The 27,957-nt window shown below is 41.7% G+C and overlaps 1 protein-coding gene across 4 annotated transcripts in view; it reads left to right on the top strand.

Moving 5' to 3' along the window:
- GNPTAB (N-acetylglucosamine-1-phosphate transferase subunits alpha and beta) overlaps positions 1 to 27,957 on the top strand; it is a 65,732-nt gene that overhangs the window by 21,042 nt on the left and 16,733 nt on the right. For 2 of the 4 annotated variants that reach the window (XM_026012983.2, XM_026012982.2), the window contains exons 2-12: positions 312 to 397; positions 8,119 to 8,238; positions 9,294 to 9,335; positions 11,698 to 11,903; positions 16,179 to 16,243; positions 16,447 to 16,581; positions 23,108 to 23,269; positions 23,879 to 24,058; positions 24,267 to 24,437; positions 26,338 to 26,461; positions 27,525 to 27,728. In XM_026012983.2, coding sequence (XP_025868768.2) covers positions 312 to 397; positions 8,119 to 8,238; positions 9,294 to 9,335; positions 11,698 to 11,903; positions 16,179 to 16,243; positions 16,447 to 16,581; positions 23,108 to 23,269; positions 23,879 to 24,058; positions 24,267 to 24,437; positions 26,338 to 26,461; positions 27,525 to 27,728 — 1,495 coding nt within the window. Of the gene's footprint in view, positions 1 to 311; positions 398 to 822; positions 977 to 8,118; positions 8,239 to 9,293; positions 9,336 to 11,697; positions 11,904 to 16,178; positions 16,244 to 16,446; positions 16,582 to 23,107; positions 23,270 to 23,878; positions 24,059 to 24,266; positions 24,438 to 26,337; positions 26,462 to 27,524; positions 27,729 to 27,957 lie in introns of all 4 variants that reach the window. The other 2 variants (XM_072724722.1, XM_072724721.1) reach the window with 2 other exon arrangements.

Here is a 27,957-nt window from a genome sequence, read left to right as displayed (position 1 = left end):
GCTCACCCTAAGATCCCGTTCTCATGTAGCATCCTTTGACATCTCTTCCATTCTCCCCTGTGCCCCCAGGCCAGTTACTACAGCTTCTGTCTGTCTGTATAACTGTTCTTCGGTTGTAGTTTTTTAATCTGGATTGAGCACGCTGTATGGTTTACATGTGGTAGGCACTGGGCAAATGGATGAATTCTGATTGAGTTACCTGTTCCTTTAGTGATTCTTAATGACATTGAAATGAAATGAAAGTTATATGCTCTTAGTATTTGATGCAAGGAAAACATTTTTCTTTCTTTCTTTTTTTTTTTTTTTCCTAGGTGGTTCTGGAATGGAGCCGGGATCAATACCATGTTTTGTTTGATTCCTACAGAGACAATATTGCTGGAAAGTCCTTCCAGAATCGGTAAGAAGAGATCAGTTTTGGAGAGTAGCTTATTTGGACTTAAGAGATGAGTCATGAGATTACTCTTACTTTAAATAGAACAGTTGAAGTTGAAGGGGTTTTTCCAGGTGTAGATACGGTTTAACTTACTCGAGACCATTCCTATCTGAAGGAACTTTGTGGTCCTTCCTCAGGTTTTATGATTGAAAAATCTGATTCCCTAAGAGTAATCCTGCCTTGCAGAGTTATGTGATCATCTTATCATCACCCCAGTTCTGTGAGGTAATTCCATCAGGTAATTCCATCCCCCTGTAGAATGAGCTGGTTACTCTGGCCAGTATTCTTCTTTTCCAAGCCTGGCCCATATTCTTCTGTGGACATCACTCTGTTAACCAGGGGGAGTCCCATGGAAGTCACCAGGACTGACCCCCCTCCTGCCCCCGCAGACGCTACATCTCTGCTGTCCCGCTGTGAGGAGGAGCAAACAGCCACACAGCTTGGATCTTTTCCTCTATAAGGCCAAGCTTCCTGGTACAGCCACTCTTGGAGGCTACCGTCAACCATTGTTTTCCTTGGAATTTTTTTTCCGCCCTCATTAAGGTAGGCTTCAGAGTAGAATCAGCCTTTTCCCACATCCTCCTTTTCTTCCTGAAGCTATAATGAATTATACAGTCTGCTTTTAAATTTTGTCTATGAAATTATTACTTATTGTTTTATATCATAAAAGTAGTTTATGTCTGTGGTTGAAAAGCATGGGTGGCTCAGTCAGTTAGACATCTCCTTCGGCTCAGGTCATGATCCCAGAGTCCTGGGATCAGCCCCATATCGGGCTTCCTCAGCAGGGAGTCTGCTTCTCCCTCTGCCCCTTCTCTTTGCTCGTGCTTGTGCACACTCACTTGCTCTTCGCTCTCATAAATAAATAAATAAATAAATAAATAAATAAATAAATAAATAAATAAATAAATAAAAACAGTTCAAATAGCATAGACAAAAAATTATGCCTCTCTGTTCCATTTTGGATTTTCCCTCATCCAGAGGAAGCATTATTAAATTTTTATTTTGGATTTTTCTGGTAATCATCATTCTAACTTTAAAAAATAGATGGAGTTCTCTCCTTTTTTTATTTATCCATTTTATGTAGTATTTACTTATTGACTCTTCCGTTGTCACAGTGCACAGCTAATCATTACAGGGCAAGGAACAGTAGGTGACCAGAACAAATGTAGGGCAGCTAACAAGTGTAGTTACCCCCACAAAAGTCTATATGTCAGAGGCCATAACTAAAAACCTCCCTGGATCCTGACTGTCCATTTCCCCCTGAGGATAGTTCTCATAAATCTTTCCCTCTCTTCTCACTGAACCAGAAAACCTAATGGAACTATGAGTAACCACAGTTGGTATCAGTCGGCACACCTGGACAGTTTTCTCAGAACCTCTAGGCTGCATTACCAATCACTCTGGAGCCCTTGCTCTCTGCTTAAAAGCATTTCCTTATCCCTCTGTTCACTTTTTTATGAGTGCCCATGTGATTTCTATCAAATCAGTGGTTTTTAAATTACTGTACTCCTTGAATGTAAGCACTGTTAGAGTCATGAACGTCTCAGGGAGGGAGGGCTCAGGGATTCTTTGAATTGACATAAAGCTTTACTCTGCTTCGTGCTCTATGTGTGAATGACATCCCTGAATCTGCTCCCTTAACAAAAATAAGTCTTTGAGTCTTCCTCTGTTTTAGACACTGAGATATTACAGCGGTAAAGAATCACATAGTCTAGTAGGGAGAATAATAGCATGTAAGCAAATAATTTGTGAAGTAAGGAAACTCTAGGTTTTTTCTTAGGATCTCTCTCTCTTTTTTAAAGATTTTATTTATTCACTTGAGGGGGGGGGGGAGAAAGAAAGCAAACAAGCAAGCAAGCAGCGAAAGGAGGCAGAGGGAGAGGAAGACCACACTGAGCAGGGAGCCCGACTTAGGGCTCAGTCCCAGGACCCAGAGATCATGGTCTGAGCCAAAGGCAGATGCTTAACTATTTGAACCACCCAGGCACCCCTCTTAGGATTTCTTATAAACAGTTTTCAAAGCCCCTAGGGGTCTCTAAAATCAAAACTATTTCTTATAACAATACTAAGGTGTTATTTGCCTTTTTTACTCTGTTGATATTTGTACTGATGGTGTAAAAGCATTGATGGGTAAAACTGCCACACCTTAGCATGAGTCATTGTAGTCTTCACCACCCCATATTGCAGTGGTAAGATAAAAGCTAGTTACACTTAAAAATGTTCATGATGAAGCAGTAAAAGTTAATAATTTGATTATATCTTGGCCCTTTGACCCCACATCTTTTTAATGTTCTGTGTGATGAAATGTACCTGACTGTTGGTGACTTGAGGAAAAGTGCCATGTGATTGTTAGAGCTGCAGCCTAGACTAGCCCTTCTGTTCTGTGGATCACTGTTGTCATAACTTGAAAGGACAGATGACAGTATTATTACTCAGACTTGGTCATTTGCCAGATGTTTCTTGACAGTGAACAAAGCAATTGTCTTTCTCTAAGATTTTATTTATTTACTTGACAGAGGGCACAAACTGAGTAGCAGAGGGAGAGGGAGAGGGAGAAGCAGCTGAGCAGAGAGCCCGACATGGGGCTCCATCCCAGGACCCTGGGATCATGACCTGAGCCGAAGGCAGACACTTAACCCACTGAGCCACCCAGGAACCCTGTATCTCTTGAAGGAAAAAAGAATAGTATTCGTTGCCAGTGATAAAATTTGAGCTTTCAGGTGAAAATAAGAACTCGGGAAAACTTGTTTCTGTCACTGTGAGCTTAACAGCTTCACAGTATAAGACTTCTCTGTTTAGATCTATGACATTGTCCAAAAATCAAATTTGCTGGTATTATATAAGAAAATGAAGGAAATAGGGCACCATTTGGCAGATCTGCCTTAACTCAATAAGCTATTATTTTCCAGACATTGTTATGGGATCATTGTTACAGACGTTACAGAATCCTGCATGGGGAAGAAAGCCATTCAAAGCACAAGAGGGACCAATGGATTTCAGTGGAAAAGCACAAAAAGTTCATTAATGTGGCTTCATATTCCACACTGCAACTAATTTTTAAGCAGCTACCATTTACTTTGGTGTAGGATCAGAGAGGAAAATCCACTACTACTGGCAAAGGCTATGAAAATACACCTCTCCTTTCCCACTCCATATCTGGGAGTTCTATGAGCCTGGGTTTTCTTCATATACCACCACCAGAACAACCTGTGGGAAAAGATTGAATGCACAAGTTCTGAAGTGCTTTGCTCTCTTCTACTAAGTCATTAAAGAGATTGATAGAAATGTAAAACAATGCTGCTCTTCTCACTAAATTTTGTTGTTTTGGAAAATATTGTTATTTTCACTTAAAAAGTTATGTTAACATGAAGAGTTTTTTGTTTTGAAATGAATATTTTTAAAGTGCTGGTTTTACTTTTAAATATGGCAAATGTGAATAGTTACAACCTATAAACAAAAGCTTTTTGGGGTCCTTAATAATTATTAAGTGTGAAGGGTCTAGAGAAAGTTGGTGAGAACCATTTCTTTAACATAGCAGTTCTTTGGGCACCTGGGCGGCTCAGGCAGTTAGGTATCTGTCTTGGGCTCAGGTCATGATCTTAGAGCCCTGCAGCCGGTTCCCTGCTTCTCCCTCTGCCATTCCCCCTGCTTATGTGCATGCTCTGTCAAATGAATAAACTTTTTTTTTTTTTTTAAAGAAGAAACCATAGCAATTCTCAAAACCTTAGTGTGCAGCAGAATCACATGGAAGGTTTGAAAAAAATGCATTTTCTCACCATGCCCAGAGTTTCTGAGTCTGAAGGTCTCAGAAGGGCTCAGAATTTTCATTTCTAACAAGTTCACTGGGGATACTGATGCTGCCAGTCTGGTGACTACACTTTGAGAACAATTCATTCTTGGATTCTTAATGAAATAGTTTTCCTACTTCATTTTCATTATAGCTGATTTTCCTAAGAAAACCTCAAAATGAATTGTCTTTTTTTTTTTTTTTCTTTTAAAGACTTTATTTATTCATGAGAGACACAGAGAGAATGGCAGAGACACAGGCAGAGGGAGAAGCAGGCTTTCTGCAGGGAGCCTGATGTGGGACTCCATCCCAGGACCCTGGTGTCATGGCCTGAGCCGAAGGCAGCCGCTCACCTGCTGAGCCACCCAGGTGCCCCTGGATGGTCTTTTTTTAAATCACATATTTATCAAGCACCAACACAACCTACTGTGCCTTATGCTGTGCTAAATGCTGATGGTGCATGCACATTTGCAGAAAAGCCTGCCCTAAAGGAACTTTAAAACTTTAGAAGAAAAAGTAGCTTTAGAAAATCCAGATATTGAGGTCAGCAGTTTTAATCAAACATTCTTGTTCTTTTTCTGAAAAATTTTGTGTATGTGTTAAATATTTTTCCTCCTAATTTTAGATTGCATTAAAATATAGTTTGATTTTTATATAAGGATATTTCAAACTTGCCTAATTTTGAAGATGACAAGTAAATGGATCGTATATAACATATCACATGTTCTGATATATTTTTAAATATCATAGTATTTATAGGAAGTTTTCATTATTTTGCTAGTTTCTCTCCAAGTCTTTTTAATGTTATTTGAAATGTTTAAAACAAAGTTTTGTTCTGTTTGTCATTAAGAAGTGAATATGTAAATTATTTATTGCTCTTAATTGTGAGGCATTAAGTCAGTCTGAGGACTAGTCCTTCATTTCTAAAATGTAGGTATTAGATTAAGGGTAAAATCTCTTCCAACTCTTTGATTCTAAGATACCATTTAAGTTTTCAGTGTTTTTACCTATTTTATGGAATGTAGAATCAAGGGACTACATTCATAGCATCCTTTATATGTGATAGTGCCTTGTATATTCACTTTAAACTGATTAAAATAAAAGCTATATGACTGTCACTGTGGCTTTGGTTCTGAGTCATAGATGACATTTAGTCTCTAAGATAAAGGCTTTCTTCTCATCTGGAAACTAAGATATAGTGGTCTCGTGGTTAGAAAGACTCAAACTCGCTGTGGCCATGTCTAATAGTAGAAAAACAACTGACTCACTGACCTTGAGCAGATCATATGGTCTCCTTAGTTTGTTAGTTTAACACTGGAGAATTAAATTGATCATCTAATACAACCTTATTAGAATAGCCAGTACATAATAAACCCATTATATACTTAATGTTTTCCCCAATTGAACATGTATAGATATCTGCTGATTCTATTAAAAAATTCTAATAGCAGATAATTACTTGTATGAGATAGCTTTGGAAACGTGTCATTTTTTTTAACCTTAAAAAACTTGAAGCAGTTTTTTCAAATTAATTTTGGTCTGAGAAACTGGGAGTGAGATGACCTTGGACAATTTAGTTATAGGTAATGCAAGGCAAAGATTGATGTATATGTTGATGGAATGAACTTAAGAGTTAATTTAGCAAATAGGTATATGTTAAACCCCACTCATATAAGCCCTATTCCTAGGTGTCTTGTGATGACCAAGAGGAACTCAATGACCTTGTATAGACTTGGCATTTTAGTGGGGGGAGCTGTTTCTTTTCTTTCTTTTTTTTTTTTTTTAACTTAAGAATGTGAACAACTTAAATCATTAGTTCTCAATGTGAATTTCTGGGTTGGCAGCATTAACATTACCTGGAAACCTGTTAGAAATGCACATTCTGGGGCCCCACTCCAGACCTCATGAATCAGAAACTCTGGGGATGGAGCCCAGCAATCTGTTTTACAAGCCCTAACATGATTCTGATGCCTGTTTATGTTTGAGAACTATTGGTATAGTAAATGCATTTTAAAACCTAGCTGAGGAAGCTGTCACATGCTGTTACATTGAGGAGAGAGCCTGAAGATCTAGAAAAGAGAGGAAGTCACTAACGCAGCAGGGCACAGATTGTATGGCACCACATGGCCCTAGAGATGCTGCATCTAGTGGAAGACACACATGCATAAAAGCTAGCACAACACAGTGTGCTAGGATCCTTTGAGTACAGGGCACAGCGGAAGCTGCATCATAAGTGGTACCTTCTCTTTGGGGGAGGTGAGGGGAAAGGGCGACTGGGGAAGGAGGAAGTGGTTCAACAAAGCATGAAAGAAAGGATAGTTGGTCACAGGGAGAGACATGTTCAAAGGCACAAAAGCTTGCAAGTCTTCCCCCGTTGGGATAAGTGACTGGAGTGTCTAGAGCACAAGGTGCAGATTTTGACATGGTTTAGATGTTACTCTCAGACAGTGGTGACCGTTGTCAGGAGGGTTGGTAGATGTCCAGCTTTCCCAGGTGCCTGAATATGAGGTGATTGCTCATTTTTCACATGAAGCTCTGGGTCCCTGGTTCTCTTTGACCTTCATCTTCTCTTATGCTCTTCCCTTTTCTTCCCAGTCTCTGCCACTCTGGCCTCTAGCTCCTTGACCATGACAGTTATGTTCTGCTTCAGAGCATTTGCACTTGGTGGTCCCATTCTCTGACCCAGTCTTCCCCCAGTTACCCACATGGCTTGCTTCCTCCCTTCACATCTTTGCTGAAATGTGTGAGTCACGATGAACTCCTATATCATAGATCTGAAGCCGACCTGAAAGATGGGGGGGATTTTGGTCAAGCTGGTAAAAGAAAGGAGAAGAGAGCTCTCAGCAGGAGTGAAACCTGAACAAAACATGAACATGAGGCTTAGGCGAGATATGAACTAGAGGCCTGCCTGACTCCTTATTTTGAGGAACAGATAATAAGGAAAAAATCGGACAGTTTCAGGAAGGTGTGTGCTAGTGGCTCATACATATCATGGACTCATTCAACAAGTACTGAGCTTCTGTGTGCTGGGGACTTTTCTAATTGGTTGGGTACTTTAGGGAACAAAATAAGGAGGTTTCCTGCCTTCTTGGAGCTATGTTCTGGGGGAGGGACATGTACAATTAACAATATAGGTAACAAGTTAATTATTTAATATGGTAGAAATGAGGTAAGTGCTATGAAGACAAGGAAAAGCAGGGCAGCGTGAGGAGGGCTGGGAGGGGTTGGGCTTGGGGCAGAAGGGAATAAGGAAGGCTGCAGCATTAAGGAGGGCTGGATCTTCTTTCTGGACTTAGTTTTGGTAATTTTGTTTAGCTTCTCATTTCTTTTTTTTTTTTTTTTAAGATTTTATTTATTTATTCATGAGAGACAGAGAGAGGCAGAGACACAGGCAGAGGGAGAAGCAGGTTCCCTGCAGGGAGCCCAACATGGGACTCAATCCCAGGACGCCAGGATCACACCCTGAGCTGAAGGCAGACGCTCAACCACTGAGCCACCCAGGCGCCCCTAGCCTTTCATTTCTTTTCTAGGTTTGGCTGCATATGCCTTGCAGCACCCTGTTTGCTGAGTGCACGTGTACGAGTGTAAACTGAGCTTCCAAGACCTCCTGACAATCCTAAAAGCAGAACGATGGCAGCCTCTTTTCAGGGTGCTTGTGGGGAGGAAATGGTGCAGACCTGCATAAAGATCTGCGTGTATCTTGCAGAGAAAGTTCTCAACAAATAGTCTCCCAGTGCCAGTTAGAAAACATGCAATTCTCTGATATGGTTGGCTGGTTGGATTACCTTTTCATTGATTTTTTTTTCATAACCTTGGAGCTCGAACCCTGTTATACTCTTATTCCCAAATACTGGCAAAAAGCATGTAAGTAAGCTGGAGGACTTGTGATTTGCCTTAGGCTCTGTCTGCCCATGCCAATCGATGTGGTTTATACCTGGGTGAATGGCACAGATCTTGAACTACTGAAGGAACTACAGCAAGTCAGAGAACAGATGCAGGAGGAGCAGAAAGCAATGAGGTAAAACTGATGTTTAAAAAAAGAATACACACAGTTCTGTGAGTGCAAGTAACAGTGCATTTCAGATGGGTGGGGTGATGTTCACAGTGCTCTCCCAACAAAAATCTGCATCTCAAATTAGTGCTGTTAGAAGATGTTGTCAGTCATGTGTCTGACTCTTGTTTCTTGGTGCCCGAGGAGAATTCAGCCACTTTAGTGACACCCTGGCCTCCCTTGGTTAGATGGCCATTTATGACCATGCCCCTCTAGGGATGCCTTGCTCTCGAGGTCCCTAAAGGCAAAGGGGCCTCCCAAGAGAGCCCTTGTCCCAGGTGTAATAGCTCCATGAAACAAGGTGTTTGTTATGCAACGTAGCCTCATAGTAAGGCCCATTATTCCCTTGAAAAATAAAGCAGGCCTACAGACTTGATTTTTTTCCCATTTGATAAAGGCATTAGAAAATACAGTCCCTTTATCCTTTTCAATATCAAATCATATAATATAGAATTAGAATCATTGCTAATTTTTTTATATATGGAATTTTGATCATTTTATTTATTTTATCTGAGAAAGGTACAGTGCCCTTGAATGAAGAGCTGTTGGAGCTAGGGATCTGACTGATGTAACTTCCTCTCGGATTCCTTAGCAGTGTTTGTTGAGAATTTCTCCCTTCATTTCTTTGTAAATGTTATGGGTGCTCCCCATTGCAGGTCACCAACCAAGTTATATAAGCAGCAAATTGTCTCTTTCTTTGTCTTAGAGAATATGATTCCTTCCCAGTGCATGAAAATGACTTTGGCGGCCTGGTACCATGTTTTCCTAGTAAAATGTAAAAGCTTATGTTTTAAGTCAATTTATTTTGGTCACTGTGGGAAGTATGTGAGGATAATAACTGTTAAGCATATTTCATTGAAACTTTAAATTTATTATGCATCTTAAATGTAAGCATTATATTTCCTAACCTACTGGTTAGTTCCAGGGGAGTAACCAAGAAAATCAATGCTGCAGTTACTTGTTCACGTTTAGGGCTGGTGCTACCCCATGCATATGTAATAAAATATATTTGCTTTTGTTAGGGAAATCCTTGGGAAGAACACAACGGAACCAACTAAGAAGAGGTAAGTGTTTTGAATCTCCTCTCAGGAATCAAAGTTTAAGTACTGAAGTAAAACTTCCAGGTTCTCACTTGGTTTGGTTGGATACACAGTATCTTGTATTTATTGTTCCTCTTCAGTCAGTACTTCATCAGCTAGTTTTTGAAGTGAGAACTCTTACTCAGGTTGTATCTAACAAAGCTTTACTGTTCCTGATGTGTTAGGCTTCTGGACAGTAAGGTTTTTCTTCCCTGTTGTTTTTATTAATCTGTCTTGGTATTTTGTTCTTTTGGTCCTCTTAATGTATGACTTACACCCAGTGTTTCCAATTCTTGAATTTATATCCACCATTCAGTTGTGTGTTTATTATATATTTCCTTATCTTTAGAAAGCTGTCATAGTTGTGTGTCTTGTATTTAAGGACTTGGGAAGGGGATTTAGCCCAGTGCCAAGAATCTGACGTACCTATTGCAATTTAAACCATAACTGACTCTGATAGGCCCTTCCAACAAGACTGCCTCACTGACTAGTGGAAGTCTCTGCTAACTGTACTCCCCCACTTAGCCATTAGACTTTACATAAAAGAGTTATTTTATATAAATGAACCTGAGGAATTTTGAGATCTGAAAGTGCCTTCTAGATCATTTCTTTATGTTATATATGTTTACTTATAAATATACTACTGTTAATACTGTTATTTATTTTTAACTTTTATACTGTTATTCTTAAATAACATAAATAAAATTTTAAATTATTCAAAGTAGTGATGCCATGTTGCAGAAAGGTTGAGAGGACAGTGAAAAGAACAGGCTCATAAGGAGCGCCCGGGAGGTTCAGTTGGTTAAATGTCTGCCTTTAGCTCCCGTCATGATCCCTAGGTCCTGGGATGGAGCCCCACATTTGGCTCCCTCTCCCTCTACCTGCCACTCCCCCTGTTTGTGCTCTCTCTCTCTCTGCCAAATAAAATCTTAAAAAAAAAAAAAAAAAAAACAGTCACATAATTCTATGGCCTCATTCAACAGCTGTTATTTTATTATTCGCTTTTCATGCATGTATTTCTAGTTGTAATTTATAATCTATGTGCAATTTTATATCCCTTTAAGATTTTATATAATGTACACATCTCTGTTGATAAATTATCTTCATGCTTTTTCTCAGTTCTAATAGTTGTTATAATATTCCATAAAGTAACTGTACTGTAATTTACTAAATGTTGGGCACCTCTGTATTTTCACTGTTGTAAAAATTTTGTGATCTTATATTTGGATCTACCATATTTTCTGTGTGTGGGTTTGTTTTTCCTGTTTTGTTTCTCTTCTACTACTTGGACTAGATTCCTGGAAGTAAACTACTGAGGAAGAAGCATATGTATAAGTTTTTATGGGTCTGAATAAGGACACAACCACAGGCCCTAAAATTGCTTCTTCAGAGAAGAAATGAGGAACACTCATCTGCAGTGACACCAGCAGTGTTCGAGAGGAATAGGTGTACTGTGCTTACACTAACCTTGAGTCCATTTTTTGAGGGATACTAATTTAGTAAACAAAATGTGTTACCCCATTGTTTTCTTTTGCATTTCTTTTTTTTTTTTTTTTAGATTCTATTTATTTTTTTTGACAGAGAATGAGCAGTGGGGAGGTTTAGAGAGAGACAGAAGCAGACTCCCTGCTGAGCAGGAAGACCTATGTGGGGCTCGATCCGGGACCTGGGGATCATGACCTGAGCCGAAGGCAGACGCTTAACCAACTGAGCCACCCAGGCGCCCCTTCTTTTGCATGTCTTTAAATATTAGTGAGGTTGGACAATATTATATATTGTTTAACTAGGCCTAGGTCCCACTTTGTGAATTCTCCAGCCGTGTTTTGTCCATTGTTTATGTAGGTAATATGTTTATTTTAGGTATTCCTTATGTTTAGATAGAAATACCTCATGCATTCATCTTAGAACCTTGTCACATTTGCTTTGGTCTACATCAGTGTTGTATCTATTTAATTGTGAATTGGTAAATTGTATCTGGTAGGATGATGCTCTGCTGAACAGAATTTACTCACTTCCTACTCTGCCTAATGATAGGCTTCACTGGAATTATGAAAAATCTTTAAAATGGTAGGAATGAAACACTTAATTTCTTGTGCATCTTTGAGTTAGTAAATTTTGGTGGCAATCATTAATACGAATTTGAAAGTGCTTTCTTAAGGACTCCACTTGTTTCGTAATTTTATATCATATTGGCTATCTTTTTACATTCTTGAGATAAGATTCTTTATTAAATATGATTTTTATTGGATATAGAAAACTATCTAAAAAATTTAGTAATACCAACAAGCTTTTCAATGTTGATTAATTTTTCAAGAACACTTGTGACCATGTTGGTGTCCCTTTCCAGTGAGAAGCAGTTGGAATGTTTGCTGACACACTGCATCAAGGTGCCAATGCTTGTCCTGGACCCAGCTCTGCCAGCCAACGTCACACTGAAGGACCTGCCCTCTCTTTATCCGTCTTTTCATTCTGCCAGTGACATATTCAACGTTGCAAAACCAAAAAACCCTTCCACTAATGTCTCAGTTGTTGTTTTCGACAGTGCTAAGAATGGTAAGATCGCCTATGGGTATTTTAAAATCATGTCATCATTGGTTGTTTGAATAACCAAATTCTGAATGGAGCAGACATGATTCAGTTTTAAACAAGTACCTGATAAATTAAAAAATTAAAAAGAGAAGCAAAAGAGCTGCCACTGTATTTCAGCCCTAACTTCAGAAAGGAGTTGCATATGTCATACTCTTACGTACTATACTCGCCTTTCTGTGCTATGGCCAGGACCTTGAATTTGGTATGTCCATTTACCTTATTCTCTTGGCTCTGAGTTATTGTAGAGACTTATATTAGTATTATTATTTTTTACCATATAACTCTTCAGCAAGGTTGTTTTCTACAATTTGAACAGAACATACCTGGAACATTCTTACTTTACATTCTGAAACATCTGATTTTACAGTTTATTTGGTCAGATAATAGAATTGAAACCGTAGTTTCTGGCATAGAACAAACTTGCATGTAGAAATCCCATCTCCCACTTGGCCCCTGCGCTGTTGAACCCATGGCCTGTGTCTCTTCTGGCCTTTGTCTCTCATGCTTCCTCTGCCCTGAGCCTCTGTCCTTAGAGGCTGTGTGTGTTTCACTTGTGTAAAATGAAAACTGTCATGTTTCCTTTACAACATTGAGTCCTGTTCTGAAGTTCCCATTTTTTCAGTGCCATCCTTCCCAGCTTAAATCTTTGGAAGTATCTTGGATGTGTTCTTACTTTTTACCTTCATCACTAATAGATTAACCTCACTCTATTACATGCTTTTGTTTTTTGCACACAAGTCTCTCTCCTTGCTCATCTCACTTTGTCTGCACCAGACTGAATTCGTTCACACAGGCTCCAGTAATCACCACCTAGCTGCTCTGTCTGCCTGTGAAGTTCCTCTCCAGTCTGTCTGGCACATGATCTAAATAAATCCGAAAGCTTTGGTTTTGTTGGTTCACTTCCCTTTTGAAGACAGCAATACAGTAGTGTGTATTTGTTTTCCCCATGGATAGAAATTGCTCTTTCTGGTGTTCAGGATGCAGCCTTGCTATTGCCGTTTGTTCCCCACATCTCTGTCCTCCAGGATCTCCTTGAGGCTGCCAGTGTCTTCACACATGTGGTGCTACCCACTTGGTCCTCTTCCTCTCTCAGCCCACAGCCTGTTCATTCTGGCCCCACCTCAAATTCTGTCTCCATGAAGATCCTGATGGTACATTCACAGTGATTCTAATTATCTGTACTTTTCTGTATCCCTATAGTATTTGTAACCTGACTCACAACTTAGTTTTGTTCTGTTTTGTTTTGTTTTTGTCTATAATTTTTAGAGTGGGGGAGGGGCAGAGAGCGAATCTCAAGCAGACTCCCTGCTGAATGTGGAGCCTGATGCACAGCTTGATCTCACAACCCTGAGATCATGACCTCAGCCAAAACAAAGAGTCAGATGCTTAACTGATTGTGCCACTCAGGTGCCCCCCAACTTAGTTTTTGATTATGCAGGAGTTATGGTGTTATCATCTATTTTTTTTTAAAGATTTTATTCATTTGAGAGAGAGGGAGGGTGCGTGTCCACCATTGTGGGGAGGGGCAGAGGGAGAAGGAGAAGCAGGCTCCCTGCTGAGCAGGGAGCCCAATGTGGGGCTCCATTCCAGGACCCCGAGATCATGACCTGAGCTGAAGTCAGATGCCCAGTGACTGAGCCACCCAGGCGCCCCCTCATCTAATTTCTTAATCAAGCAGAGACCTTTATCCCTCATGAATGTGTGTCCTGAATAGTGTGTAACTAACATCGTGCTATCTTCTTGGTTCTTAATAGGTTTGTAATTTAAAAGAAAATTGTAATCTTTCTAAGTATAGATACTTCCCCCTTTATACTATAGATTTGTTTCTGAATTATTTTGTGTAACGTTTTTTGTATTTAAGTTATAATTTATATAGGGATAGTGAAGGGATAACCCTTGACAAGTTATAACAGATTACCTTGGTTTCTTGTTTGGCTAAATCTAGCTTCATTTTTTAAATTAGTTAATGTGCTCTGATAATGCTTTACCTGAAGAGAAAAAGGAATGACATTATGTTAAGAATTATCACTCGATTACAACATCTATGGAGAGAATCTTAGATTTTTCCTCTGCTGATTTTATAACATAGTAAAGACTTAAGAGGCTGTCAGTTTTGATGTAAATAATAATCTGTATTAAACTATAGTCTTCGAAACATTGTTTTTGAATTCTCACTTGGGTTTCTGTGTACCTGCCCTACTTACCCATTTATGTAGTAAAGGTTTGTTGAGCCTCTGCTCTGTGTTGGTTGTTATTTCAGGTAACAGGAAAGCAAAGCAGAGAACAACAAAAATGACACATTCCTGCCTTCACAGAGCTTACATTTCTAGTGGGCCACAGATTCCCTTCATCCTCCTCAGTCATCTAGATTAGGGATTGCCAAATTCTTTCTTAAAGGACCAGATAATAAATATTTTAGGCTTTGTGGGTCAGGAGGCCACATGGAGGATATTATGTAGATATTTTATATAACTATTTAACATTAGCTGTTTTTAATATGTCAAACTGTTCTTAGTATAGTATATACTTAGTATAGTATATATAGTATATATAGTATATATGTTCTTAGTATAGTATAGCTTGAGGCCATACTATACCTGGCCGTGGCTAACTTTTGGCCATGGAATGCCAGCCCCTGATCTTGATGAAACATTAGTATCTACATTCGATACTCCATTTCTCTCATTTAACCTCTTTCCAGTTAATCATCAAGGTCTGTTGATTTTTTTTTCTCCTCTGAAATGTGTCATTTCTGCCCCTTCGATGACTCTGCCACTGTTCATAGTGAGGCTCTATCACGTGGACTGTGCTTCACAGTCACACTGTCCAGCCCTGCAGCCTGGGCCTGGATTTCCTCAGCAAAGTGGAAACTGACCTTCACAAGGAATTATAAAGTGCTTCCCTACAGCTTTCTGACACTGGTTAAATTTGTACCCGTTGGGATCTTCCAGAACTAATATAATTTCTTTCCCATGTGACATTTCTTCTCACTCCTGTTCTTTTAGCCTTCTTTTGGGGTCTCTCTGTCCTAGTTTGTTTTTCTCACAATGAGCTTTGGTTTGCATTGCTTTTATTTATTATTTATCTTTGAATATTTATTTGAGGGAGAGTGTGCACACACATGTGCACATGGCAGGGGGGCAGAGGGAGAGAGAGAGAGAGTCTCAAACAGACCCTATACCCAGCACGGAGCCTGATGTGGGGCTCCATGTCACCACCCCAAAATCACAACCTGAGCTGAAACCAGCAATCAAACACTTTTAACCGATGGCACCACCGAGGCACCTGTAGTTTCTGTTAAAGTGTCAGCTAGACGACAGCATTCTTCTCAGGTGGTTTGTCTTCCAAGAGAGCGGGACTGTCCCTAAAGTGTTATGGAGTGTGTACCCTGTGCCAGGTAGTGATCCCAGTGCTGAGGAAGCAGCGATGTGGACATGGACTGAGTCTCTGCCCACATTGAGTTCACGCCTTGGCAGAGGGAGACAAGAACTACAGCATACAAGTACAGTATATAGTTTGTGGAACACAAGTAGTGTAGAGAAGGGAAGGGAGTTGAAGAGGGAAGTGGGGTTATAGGGGCAGACTCATCAAGAAAGTGACTTGGGAGTGAAAACTCAAGGAAGGTGAGCAGGCCAGCAACATGGACATACAGAGAAGGAGCAGACCGGCCAGTGCAAAATCCCTGAGGCAAGAATGTGTCTGGCCTGTTTGAAAAAGAGTCTACACATGCTTCAAGCATCCCTCCATCCAAAACTTAGTTCTTCCAAAACCCTGATAGATTGTTGAACAAGACAAGATCTACAGCAGATCCCTAAACCCTCCTGGTATGTTGACAGCAGCTTTATGATTTTGTTCTTCTGTCAGAATTGGTTACAATCCGCCAATGTGGAGACCTCGACCACGTCTGTTTTATCCATGAGGATGACAGGAGATGTCAGTGGTCAGCTTGCTGAGATGATGTGCAGATAGATACATACACCACATCTATTGGGATTCTATGCTAGTGGACCCGATCTCTACTTCAGTGCTGTAAAATTTAGCATTTAATCGTATACTGGTGTTACATCATCTCCCTTTTGCTGGATGGGGGGTTAATTTTGTCTCCCCCAACTACTTGCTTTTGAGACCAGGTATTGAACTGCTACAACAGCTCTCAGAATGCTTTGGAGTGTCCTGACAGATGTCATATACTTAAGTATTCATTAAAAAGATGCTTGCTTATTGTATTCTTTATTGTAGTTGAAGATGCCCAGAGTGGAATGTTGAAAGGAAACAGCAAACAGACAGTTTGGAGGGGCTACTTGGTATGTTATTTTAAATTAATTGTATTTATGCAATAGATTAGGATAAAAGTATATAAGTAATAAAGCTGTTTTACCTTGAGAGGCTTTTTAAATGTGCACTTTCTTCTAAGCCAAGCTTACAAGAATTAATGATTTAAGTAATTTTAACATTCTAACTTTTTTACAATGCGGAGAGTGAGTTGTAGTTTCATCTCTCATTTCAGACCACAGATAAAGAAGTTCCTGGGTTAGTGCTGATGCAGGATTTGGCTTTCCTAAGTGGATTTCCACTGTCATTCAAGGAAACAAATCAACTAAAAACAAAATTGCCAGAAAATCTTTCTTCTAAAATAAAACTGGTAAGAGCACAGGACACAGCAATGAGGATGGCACACATCATTGAATGCATGACCCTTCTCTGTGGTCCATTTCGCTGTAGCATACAGGACAGTCATGAGCAAAGACGATCCGTGTTCTGCCCCAGTGTTATCATGAAGATGGTCAAGATGGCCCTTGATAGAACATCCTTACCCTTTTTATTATTTGGGCAAAAATTTCAGAGCCTTATTTGGTTTGCCGGTTTCCCAGACAGACACATGATTTCATTTAGTTAATAAATGAGCTCCTACTATGTGTCAGGGGCTGTCGCACCTGCTGAGAAGATAGCAGTGGACCGAACAGACAAAAGCCCTGATGGCATGTAGGGTGGAAGGAGATGGAAGCACACAAAGAGGGAGGGAGTGGTCCTACATGCAGTAAAGATACAGGCTGCAACCTGGGTGTTTGTTAGGAGCCTCCCCCACAAAGGAGTATGCTTCAGATATCTGCAATGTTTGATAATGTGAATCCTTTACTCATAAATAGGGATTCCTACCTATTAACTCCTCACATTTTGTTGCCATTTGTTAGAGTTGACTCTGGAGGCTGCCCTGACACATGTCTTTTCCTTAAAATTTACTGTCTTCAGGCCCTTTGGCCTATCGTGTGGGTGGAAGTTCTTCTCTTTGACTTTTTGTCAAGACGCCCATGGTTCTGTCAGAAACATTCCAAGTTGTAAAACGTGAATGCTTTTCTCTTAGAACAAAAAGGGATAAAATCCTGGGCTCAGAATTTTTTAGGGTCTGGTTTTCTTGATTTTACAAGGAAATGTCCTTTAAATTCTGCCACAGTGTTCAGGTTCCTGTTGGTGTCATGTAACAATGTGGAGGTGGAAGGATGGGGAACGGAGGTGGGGCGTGGTTGGCGGACAGCAGTGCTTGGCCAGTTCTTACTTAGTTCCTGTCTTGACCATGTTTTTATACCCTGCCTTCCCCCCAAAGTCCCCTTTATCTTGTTTCTTTCCATCAATGTTTCACTATTTTAAGCTTCACTCTGTGACCTTTTGTGATGGTAATATGAGTGACATTTATATTCTTTCTTTTTTTCCATATTTTTCCAAGTTCTTTTTATGGTACTTGGAAATCTGGTTGTGTACAGCTAGATTGTGGTTGAATTATTTATATTTAGTTATTTAATAGATATTCTTCCTTCCTCTAAGGAAGAAGAATTGAAAAAATGCGACATATAACTCTAAATTTAAGTTTATAACATGTTACTTTAAACACATTAATGGCTAGTAATATGACTGCCATCGCAGCAGTATTTATCATGTCACACAATTACAGCACAGTAGTATCTATACTTGTTATATGGTGCATTCCATCTCTGTGGCTTACATGCTACTCATTGCAAAGTCTGTGTTTTTAAAACATCAGTCTTATTCTCCAATCCCCATCCCCTGGTAAATACCATTTTACTTTATGGTTTTTATAAGTTTGACCTTTCTGGATTCCACACGTAAGTGATAAACAGTATTTATCTTTCTCTGTCTGACTTAGCTCACTTAGCATGATATGCTAAGCGTAAGATCCATTTGTGTTGTAGCAAATGATAGGATATCCTCCTTTCTCACGGCTGAATAATATTCCGTTGCATACATATACTACATCTTTTTTGTCTGTTCACCCATTGTTGGGCATTTAGGTTGTTTCCATGTCTTGGCTGTCATGAATGATGCTGCAGTAAACATGGGAATGCAGCCATTACTTTGAAATCCTATTTTTATTTCCTTTCGGTATATACTCAGAAGTGGAATTGCTGGATCATATAGTAAATTTACTTTTAATTTTTTGAGGACCCTCCATATTGTTGTCCATAGTGGCCAGACCAGTTTGCATCCCCACCAGCTTGTACAAGAGTTCCATTTTCTCCACAGCCATTGGTTATTTAGCTTCTTACTTCGAAGCTATTGGCTTTGGAATCACAGGCCTGTGTATCCATACCTCGTTGGCTAAAACTGCTCATGCAGAAAGAATAACATTCTTGGATCTGTTCCAACTATAATGTGTTTTTAGAGGAAGGAAGGTGTATGACACATCTCCATTCTCCAGTCAGGTTTGACGGCTCTCTGCTTGCTGTGGCTGCTCACTAGTGCCAACTGCTTTTGGTGCATCCACCAGTGCATGGGTGTGTGCTGCCGAAGAATGCCAGTCCACACAGTGGTTGACCCTCCAGCAAACTGTTTCTGGGTGGTGTGGAGTGTGTGGGGGGTGGGTAGGTCAAGGTCGGGGGGTAGTAACTTGATTTGGACAGGGAGCACCAGCAGGCTGTGCTCACAACAGCACCTGTCTTGTTCCTTCACTGGGCTGCAGGTTTATTTGGATCCCCAGACTTACTTTTGTGGAGGCCCGCACCTCCCTAGAGGGTCAAGCTAATTCCTGTAACGTTCATGGCAGGTCATTTTCATGATGCCAACACCTGCATCAACTTCAGGGATTAGAACTGGTGGTTTTTGGAGGCTAGAGAGAAAATGAGAAGCGGAAGGACAGAAGGAGTGTGTCAGCACATGAGGCTAATTCAAGTGATCATCTGTCTGTGGGTTCCTCTTCTGGTTTTATTATGACTACCCTGAGAATGAAGTTCCCGCCACTGAATTCCCAGCCTGTTCAGAGTGTGAGCTCCTAGATGTCTGCTGCTCTATACCAGCGACTATGTGAAGGATCACTGAGTGAATAAAGCATTGAGATAATTAGGGGGCATGATCACTTCCACATAAGTGTTGTAAGAACACCGGGGCCTTGGTGTCCTGGTGCAAGAAAGGCTTTGCAGAACAGAAGGCGTTTTCACAAGGCCCCCAACATGGCAGCTGTTCTCCCAGCACAGAAGAGGGTGGGAAAGACCATTCCAACAAGAGGGAGCAGCCTGAGCAAAGGGCTTCCAGAAACCCAGGCAGCTGTTCCTGGAGGACAGCAGCGAGGCAGAGATTTTGCTGATGCTGAGATCGGGAAAAGAGATTGAGGCCAGATTGAGAAAAGACCTTCTGTGGGGGAGCCTGGAGGCAGGGGGCATCCTGGGTGGGAGCACTTAACCCATATCTAGGGAACATAGTGGGTAGAGAGAAAGCAGGATGAGGCTGGGCAGAAAGCCAGTTCAGCCACTGCGGCCATAGCCCAGCAAGGTGTACAGGTTCGGCAGGTACCTTGGCAGTGGTGCCAGCAATGAGAATAGGTTCCAGGAACATCTGTGAGAAGTCCTCAGCATGACCCGTGACTTACTGGCTGTTGGTGGGATGGAAGGAGGAATGCAAGGGGAAGTTGGTGTTACTAGTGAAGGTGGAAGTGATGGCCTTCACCACATTCAGAGCCTCAGTGGGAGGAGCAGGGTTTTGGGGAAGGAAGCCCAGAGATCAGTTCGGGTATTATGTTAGAGGTGCTTTGGTGCACATGGAAGGGAAGGTCCGTTGGACGCTGGACTTCAGGACCTGAACGGGCAGGACTGTTTTGCCCTCTCCCCCGATCCTCCCCACCCCACCCTGCCGCAGGGTCCTCCAAGAGGCCTTGTCCTTGGCCTGTGGCTCCAAGGCACTCGGTGCTCAGTTCTGTCCTGGATGCCCTGCCCAGCTCAGGCAGCCCAGCACAGATGCTGCCGTGTACCTCTGGTGATTACCCTGGGGCCTGGCACTGTAACTCAACAGCCACCATGTCTTGTGTCCTGGAACATGAAGGTGGATGTCTCCGCACTGTGATTATTTTAGGAAGGCATTTTGGGTTTTAGTACTAAGATCATAAATATACTAAACTTTGCATTTATCATTCTGTTTAGGGCAAAACCAGAATCCCCTCAGTGCCCAGGAGGGGAAGTAGGGGTTAAAAATAGTTTCATTTGCAAAATAATAGATTTGAATTCATAAAAACATTTCTGTGGACTATAGTCTTACAAATCAAAGTCTTCTATTGAAAGCTTTCTGGTTTGAGCTGATTAATAACCATTTCATTTATCTGTATAATTTTTGTGATGGACACAGAATTCACCTTTTGGGAAATTATATGATGTATTTATTGGTCTTTATTTACAGCTCACTCGAAATCATTCTGTATTTTCAGACATTTTCATTTGTTTTTTGATTTTTGTTTTTGCTCACTTCTTCTTTAACTATATGTTAGAGCACATGGAAAAATCTCCCCAAAGCTCTCAAGCCCATTCTCACATTTGGTTTAATTGAATACTACGGGTTGCTGTGTATGCGCAAGAGCAGGGCAGTAGCTTGTCCTCCAGCTACACAGAATCACATTTGGAGGCAGTATTGTGCACATGTGAAGCATTCAGGTGGCGGCATAAGCTCATATAAGGTGAGCTATCAGGGGGAGTCATATAGCCTTCCGGGTGGGGATCCTGAGGCAGGAAGGTCTGTGGATCCAAGACATGGGGACATCTTCAGAGAGAGAAAGAGGCTGATCAGGTCGTCTGTTCTGGCAGGAAGGATAGCACTGGGGGATGGGAGCACCTTCCTGTCCTGCCTGAACGTGGTGGCCTGAGACCTCTGTTGAGGGCACGTTCATGGTAACAGTAAATTATCATAATAACTGTTTTCGTGTGCCCTTTACTAAATTACTGGAATGAGTCTGTCTTCAGTTGTGTTCATTGGCAGGTGTTTTCCCTCACCCTGTGCTACCGCGTATGGCTATCCCAGTCCGTCACCCTAGATGATGCTCTAGTAACAAACACCCGAAATCTCTGACTGAAAAAGAGCAAACCTTTATTTCTCAGTCATGGTGCAGGTCTGCTGTAGGCCTGCAGCGGGTGGGTGTATGAGTTGCTCTCTCTTTGAGAAACTTATCATTTAAAGAATCCAGGGAGGCTTATAATTCCATGTAGGAAGCTACATATGGAAGCAGTTGCTGGCAGCTGCCCAAGTAAGAGCTCCTGCCCTGGGTGCTTAGTACCCCCCTTCTCCTTCCCACAGTCTCTAGGCACCAGAAACTGTGGCGTGCAGGGTGAGGGTGCCACCTGGTGGTTAGCAGGACATACGTGCCCCCCCCCCCCCCCCCTCGTGTCACCACGCACAACTTGGTGGATGATGGTGGCAGGAAGGCTTCTCCAACATATAAATATTCCCTTAAGCTCTTGACTTTTCAGTTCTCGAGTCAGGAAAATGTCTAGTCTATTAAATTTCAAAAGTTTTGCAGATGAAAAGCAATTTGGGTAGAAGAGATTAAGATATAAAGGTATTTGCCCCATAAAATTTAAGTTAAATTAGGGTATCCAAATACTATATTTATAAACATTTAGTGATTTTTAGATTTCAGGGAGCCCTTGGGGGTGCTGTGGGGGCCACTAAGGGAGGGAGGGAGCAGGGGAGGCCAGGGCAGGCAGCCTGACTAGCCAGAGGAAAGCGTGTCTGCCCTGCCTCCCCACCTGCCTCCCTAGTTCCAAAGCAGGGTGGCGACAGCAGTGAGAGGTGACCCTCAATGGGTACTTGGTATATGCCAGGTACTGTCAGGGGGAGAGGGTAATGAGGCAGGAAGACAATCCACACCTGAGCACCCCACACGCCCACATGCACTTTGTGGTAAGAAGGGGACAGACATAAATGCAATTCTGACTTGAATCTCTCATCTTGGGCACAGATAAACACAGGAAACTCCGAAAGATGAGCTAAATATAGTCCTGTAGCATATGAGAGCTCAGAATGAGCCCATAATAATTTGTATTTGCTCTGTCTTATAAATTAAGAAACTGGCCTTGTTAGGAGAGTCAGTTCAGCCGAAGGGTTTCATTGTCCTAGATGAGTAATTTTCAATCATCTCTCCCACCTTTTTAAGCGCTGAAAGCCTCTTTTCATAGGAAATTGAATGATACAGAGTTAGAACACGAACCAGATCAAGGGCAGTGTAGACTCTGCTGATTGTGGAAGCATGGTGATGTTTGTGCTCATCTGAGACTGATGATTTCTTTGAAGGCTTTGCCTCAAAAGGTGCTTTTCCTGTGGAAGTCCTTGAGGCAGCCCTGTCCAAAAATATTCCTCTTAGTCAGGCGGGGGAAGGGGGGGTATTGGGGTAGGAGTGGTGGTGGTGGGGCACAAAAGTTCTTTGGAGTCCCTGCGAGCAGGCTTGCTGCCTACCAATCCCAGCAAAGTTACACTGCAGGGTTTCCCCATGAGCAGACTGGTGATATTCTAGAACAAAGGTCACAGTTGCTGACCACTTGTGTTTTGTTTGAAAGCAGGACAACTGAAAACACCTGAGCCAGCACTGAAAATGGGGAGACTTCACAGAATATTTGGGGATCTGGCTGCACCTGTTGGTACTTGTGAGTAACAGCTGCAGCTTTTGGATGGGGCTGGAGATGACCTATCTGCCACAACTCCACGACCCCCTGGTCTCTAACATTCATCTGGGAAAATGTCTGGCCTGTCAGGTCTTCTTTTGGTGATTGTAGGCTTGCTAGTTCATAGTCTATAGACTATACACTATATACATTCAGAGATGAAAGGTCACACTGGGAACTTAGAGGTGTCTCCTCTTTGAGGCTCCATCTTTCAACACATAACCCTTGTGTTATTTACAGTTACAGCTGTACTCAGAGGCCAGTGTAGCCCTTCTAAAACTGAATAACCCCAAAGAGTTCCAAGAACTGAACAAGCAGACTAAGAAGAACATGACCATCGATGGAAAAGAACTGACTCTAAGTCCTGCGTATTTATTATGGGACCTGAGTGCCATCAGTCAGGTAAGGGTGCATTCTTTCTTTCTTTCTTTCTTTTTTTAAGATTTATTTATTTATTTATCAGAGAGAGAGAGAAAGAGAGAGGGAGGCAGAGACACAGGAGGAGGGAGAAGCAGGCTTCATGCAGGGAGCCCAATGTGGGACTCGATCCTGGGACTCCAGGATCACGCCCTGGGCCAAAGGCTAAACCACTGAGCCACCCAGGGATCCCCGGCTGCATTCTTTCTAAGCCTGGATTGGGGGTCTACATTGTTGAAGATTTATAAGTCATTACATTAGGAGGAGGAAGAGAACTTAGAGAGAGCGGAGTTGACTGGAACTTTTCTAATTTTCCAGTCATTGCCATTGATTAACATTAACTGACATGACCTAGAATCAGATCCAAGAACCTTCTCTTTAAAAAGGCACAACAGAAATGTTGGGTGTTTATGTCATTTTAAAGATACCGAGTATTGAATTTTTTGTAATGTTTGGATGTAGGACTTGGTCTTCAGAAGTTGGCCAGAGCACCCTGAGAGCAGATCGTGTGGGTGGGGGACAGCCAGGAGGAAGGAAGGGCATGATTTACTTGGTGTGTGTTTTACATCCTCATGTGTGTAATGTTCCTCTCAGTCTAAGCAGGACGAAGATGTTTCTGCCAGCCGCTTTGAAGATAACGAAGAACTGAGATATTCACTGCGATCCATTGAGAGGCATGCTCCCTGGGTTCGGAATATTTTCATTGTCACCAACGGGCAGATTCCATCTTGGCTGAACCTTGATAATCCCCGCGTGACGATAGTCACACACCAGGTCCATGACTTTCCATGTATTACAGGGCTTGGTTTCCTTGTCTGTCCTTCACCTACCCCTCACTTCATTCCCATCTTCCTCACCCTTCCCACCTCCATCCCCTTCAATTCTTCTACCCTTCTCCATTCCTTCCTTCCAAAAACCAAAACCAAAATGAAATAATTCTCATGCACTTTGTTTCTCTCTTGCCTTTGTTGTTGTTTAAAAGGATGTTTTTCGAAATTTGAGCCACTTGCCTACCTTTAGCTCACCTGCCATTGAAAGTCATATTCATCGCATTGAAGGGCTGTCCCAGAAGTTTATTTATCTGAATGATGATGTCATGTTTGGGAAGGACGTGTGGCCAGATGATTTTTATAGTCACTCCAAAGGTCAGAAGGTGAGTGCCTAAGAAGAAAGGATGCCTAGCTTCAAAGTCACTTAGAAATTATAAACAGCAGATCAGGAAATCAGTATGCATACTAACATACATAGTTTTGGTCAAATAAGTTATTTGGTCAAATAATAATTTTTGAGTGCTAAGCTCAGGAGTGTTAACAATGTGGGAGAAAAAAACTCCCTGATAGTTCTTTGCTTCCCTATAGTGTCAGACACCCAGAACCCAGCTTCTAAATTTTCTACTTCACCATGAAATACAAAATCATGGTTAGAACATTTGGCAAAATTGCCAATATAGACAGAAAAAAAAAAAGTTAGCTCAACTGACCTCTCGCTCTGAAACCAATAATACATTTTTTTTTCCAATAATACATTTTATGTTAATAACTGAATTTAAGTAAAATTTAAACAAAAACAAAAAAACAGAGTTAGGTCAATTTTCTGCTTACAGACATGGATGAAATTTTGCCTCAGGCAGCGATTTCACTCTGGCTTTGGGAGGCATGACGGAGAGCGGTTATGAGCACAGACGAGGAGCCAGCAGTTGAGGATCATCCTGGGCAGTGACTTGATGTGTGTTTCCTGTCTGCTTAGCGGGGAAACTAGAACATCCCTGTGGCTGTTGGGAGGAGTCGGGGAAGGGCTGGAGACTTACACCAGGAACTTTTATGTTACACACCTGTGTACCTGGAAATGCTAATTGCACAGAGCTGCTTTCCCGTTGCCATTCCTGCCACCCCAGTGTGCCCACTCTCTCTTTTCCGTGTTTGTTCGCCTCCTCTGTGTCTGAAGGGCTACCACGTGGAGCTGTGTCCTGGCAGGGCAGACGCACAAAATCAGTGACCAGGGATGGTGATGTTGTGCTGGCAGATGTGCCCTGGGAGGGAAGGCCTGGGGGCCCAGGAGGGTGAAATCAGATAGGGCTAGAGAGGTTTCCTATGAACTGAAGTGAACTCTGAAGAACAGGTAAGAGTTAAGTAGATGAAGACAGACATTCCAAAGAGATGGGAGCATGCAGAGGCATGGAGTGCATTTTTTTTTAAATGGATTTAATTTAAAAAGTAACCACACACCACATCACTCATTTTGAAAGCAGGCGGGTTCACGACTCAGAACACTGTGCTAGTAATCTATCACAGGACTGTATGCACAAGGATAAGGATATTGAGAGTTCATCTGCTGCCTTCTCAGCCTTGATGCAAGTTCACGGGTAAATACATTCAGGAATTCATGACAGTTGTCACAGAAAAGCGATGACATGTGTGGTATACTTGCCGCCTGCTGTGTCATGCTTTTGTCCTCACCTTTAAGTCTGACGTGTTGCTGTTTTATTTCAGGATAGATAATAAGACCAGGATGTAATAAACAAATGTGTGAGTTGAGTCCTGAGTAAATGTGCTCAGTAACAAATCATCAACAGAGCAGGACTTTGTAAACTACTGCAGGTGCCCACACGCTCAGTGTGAAGTAGGCCACATGGATGCAGACTGTCAGCCCAGGGAGAATTGTGACCTTTTCTGGAGGCTCAATTGCCTGTCTGTCTGTCTTTCTTTCTTTCTTCTTTCTTTCTTTTTTCTTTCCTTTCTTTCCTTCTCTTTCTCTCTTCTTTCTTTCTTTTTTTCTTTCTTTCTTTCTTCTTTCTTTCCTTTCTTTTTTCTTTCTTTCTTCCTTCCTTTCTTCCTTCCTTCCTTCCTTCCTTCCTTCCTTCTTTCCTTTCCTTTCCTTTCCTTTCCTTTCCTTCTTCTTTCCTCTTTCTTTCTTTCCTCTCTCTCTCTCTCTCTCTTTCTCTCTCTCCTCTCTTTCTTTCTTTTTTTCTATTCTTTTCTTTTCTTCTTTCTTAAAGGAATCCTAATTTGAGATTAAAAAGCGTCATTTTATTTTCTCTGTGGCTTTGTCATTAGGTTTATTTGACATGGCCTGTGCCAAACTGTGCTGAGGGCTGCCCGGGTTCCTGGGTCAAAGACGGCTATTGTGACAAGGCTTGTAATAATTCTGCCTGTGATTGGGATGGCGGAGACTGCTCTGGTAAGGCTGTGCTTGTGTGTAATCTGTTCATGTTTACAGACTGTTTTTCGTTCTTAATCATCACCGAATATGTATAGTGACTTAAGCATTCTTCATGTATGCAAACAACATATAGAGTAATCTGCAGATTGTGGAGTAATGACTAGTATCCCTGTGTAGCTCAGGTTTTTCATATTCTCCCTTGTTGAGGGCATATTCCCAGGCCGGACCTGAAGTTGAAAATGCCTTCTATTATTCAAAATATGAAAATCAAGAATATCTTTAATTATGGAAACTCAAGAGCCAGACTCACTCTAACTGGTTCTTTAAGGAGCTCACAGCTGGTGACTTTCAGCAGCAGCTTGCTGTCAGCGAGCAACTATGGAGAAATAGAGATCTTATCTCTCTCTTACACGGTTATATCTGCATTTGTTGATAATAGCATGTTTTTACATTTACCGATTGCCTTTCAGCTTATAAAGTATTTACATTTATACAGCATCCATTATCCACCTGAGTTTCTTAGGGAAGAGAGGGTGTGCACAGACACTGTTGTCCTCATATTCCATATACAGAGACAGATGTGAAACAGTGCTGAGGATTAGAGGAAACCAAACTTTAGGTTGTGTTCTGTCTAATACACTCATGAAAAATGTGAGCAGCCACAGTTGAAAACAGAGATGTGCTAAGAAGATCCGTGCAGTCCGGAGACCTCAGGTGAACATTTGGTGATGAGGTTGGCAGCCCATGTTGGGATGTGTAGCACTGCTGACAGCCTTCAGAATAATCTCCTCCTGCTTCCCTGCCCTCCACACGCACCCTTCCACACACCCCCTGTGGGCAGGTCTGTACTTAGGGTTGTGCAGCTAATAAGTGCCAAGGCCTGGTCGGCCCATGCCCAGCCTCTGGCAAGTGATGTTCCCTTTGCTCTCTTCCTAAGGTACGTGTAGTCTTCTGCTAAAGACTGGGGTGAACCTTCTCTGATATGCATGCCTCAATCCTGATAGCATTATTGAGAAAAGAGGACTATCCTTTTTTCAAGATGATAAGCACAGCAAGATTCTGTTTTCTCCTCCTTCTGCAGGTAACGGTGGTGGTAATCGCTATGCCGCAGGAGGTGGGGGGACTGGCAGCATTGGAATTGGACAGCCCTGGCAGTTTGGTGGAGGACTAAATAGTGTCTCTTACTGTAATCAAGGATGTGCAAATTCCTGGCTTGCGGATAAATTCTGTGACCAGGCTTGCAATGTCTTGTCCTGTGGATTTGATGCTGGCGACTGTGGGCAAGGTATGTTTATCACTGTGAAAAGATGTTTAGCTAAGGGGATCAAAGTCCTCGACAAGTAGAGGGAGGTTGGTGTGGCTTAATTATTCTCTCTGAGTCCCTCACCCAACCTTGCATCCAAACAAGTTGTAAGTGAAAAGTAAGAGAGGACACGGACCGTTCATAAAGATCAGTAGACACTAGAGCTGCATCTTTTCCTGTTACTGCTTCACTCAGACTTACTTTGTACTAA

This window comes from Vulpes vulpes, chromosome 10 (genome assembly GCF_048418805.1).
Source record: "Vulpes vulpes isolate BD-2025 chromosome 10, VulVul3, whole genome shotgun sequence".
Taxonomy (NCBI): Eukaryota; Metazoa; Chordata; class Mammalia; order Carnivora; family Canidae; genus Vulpes; species Vulpes vulpes.
Note: the sequence above shows the minus strand (reverse complement) of the source record. Positions and strands in the feature narration are given on the sequence as shown.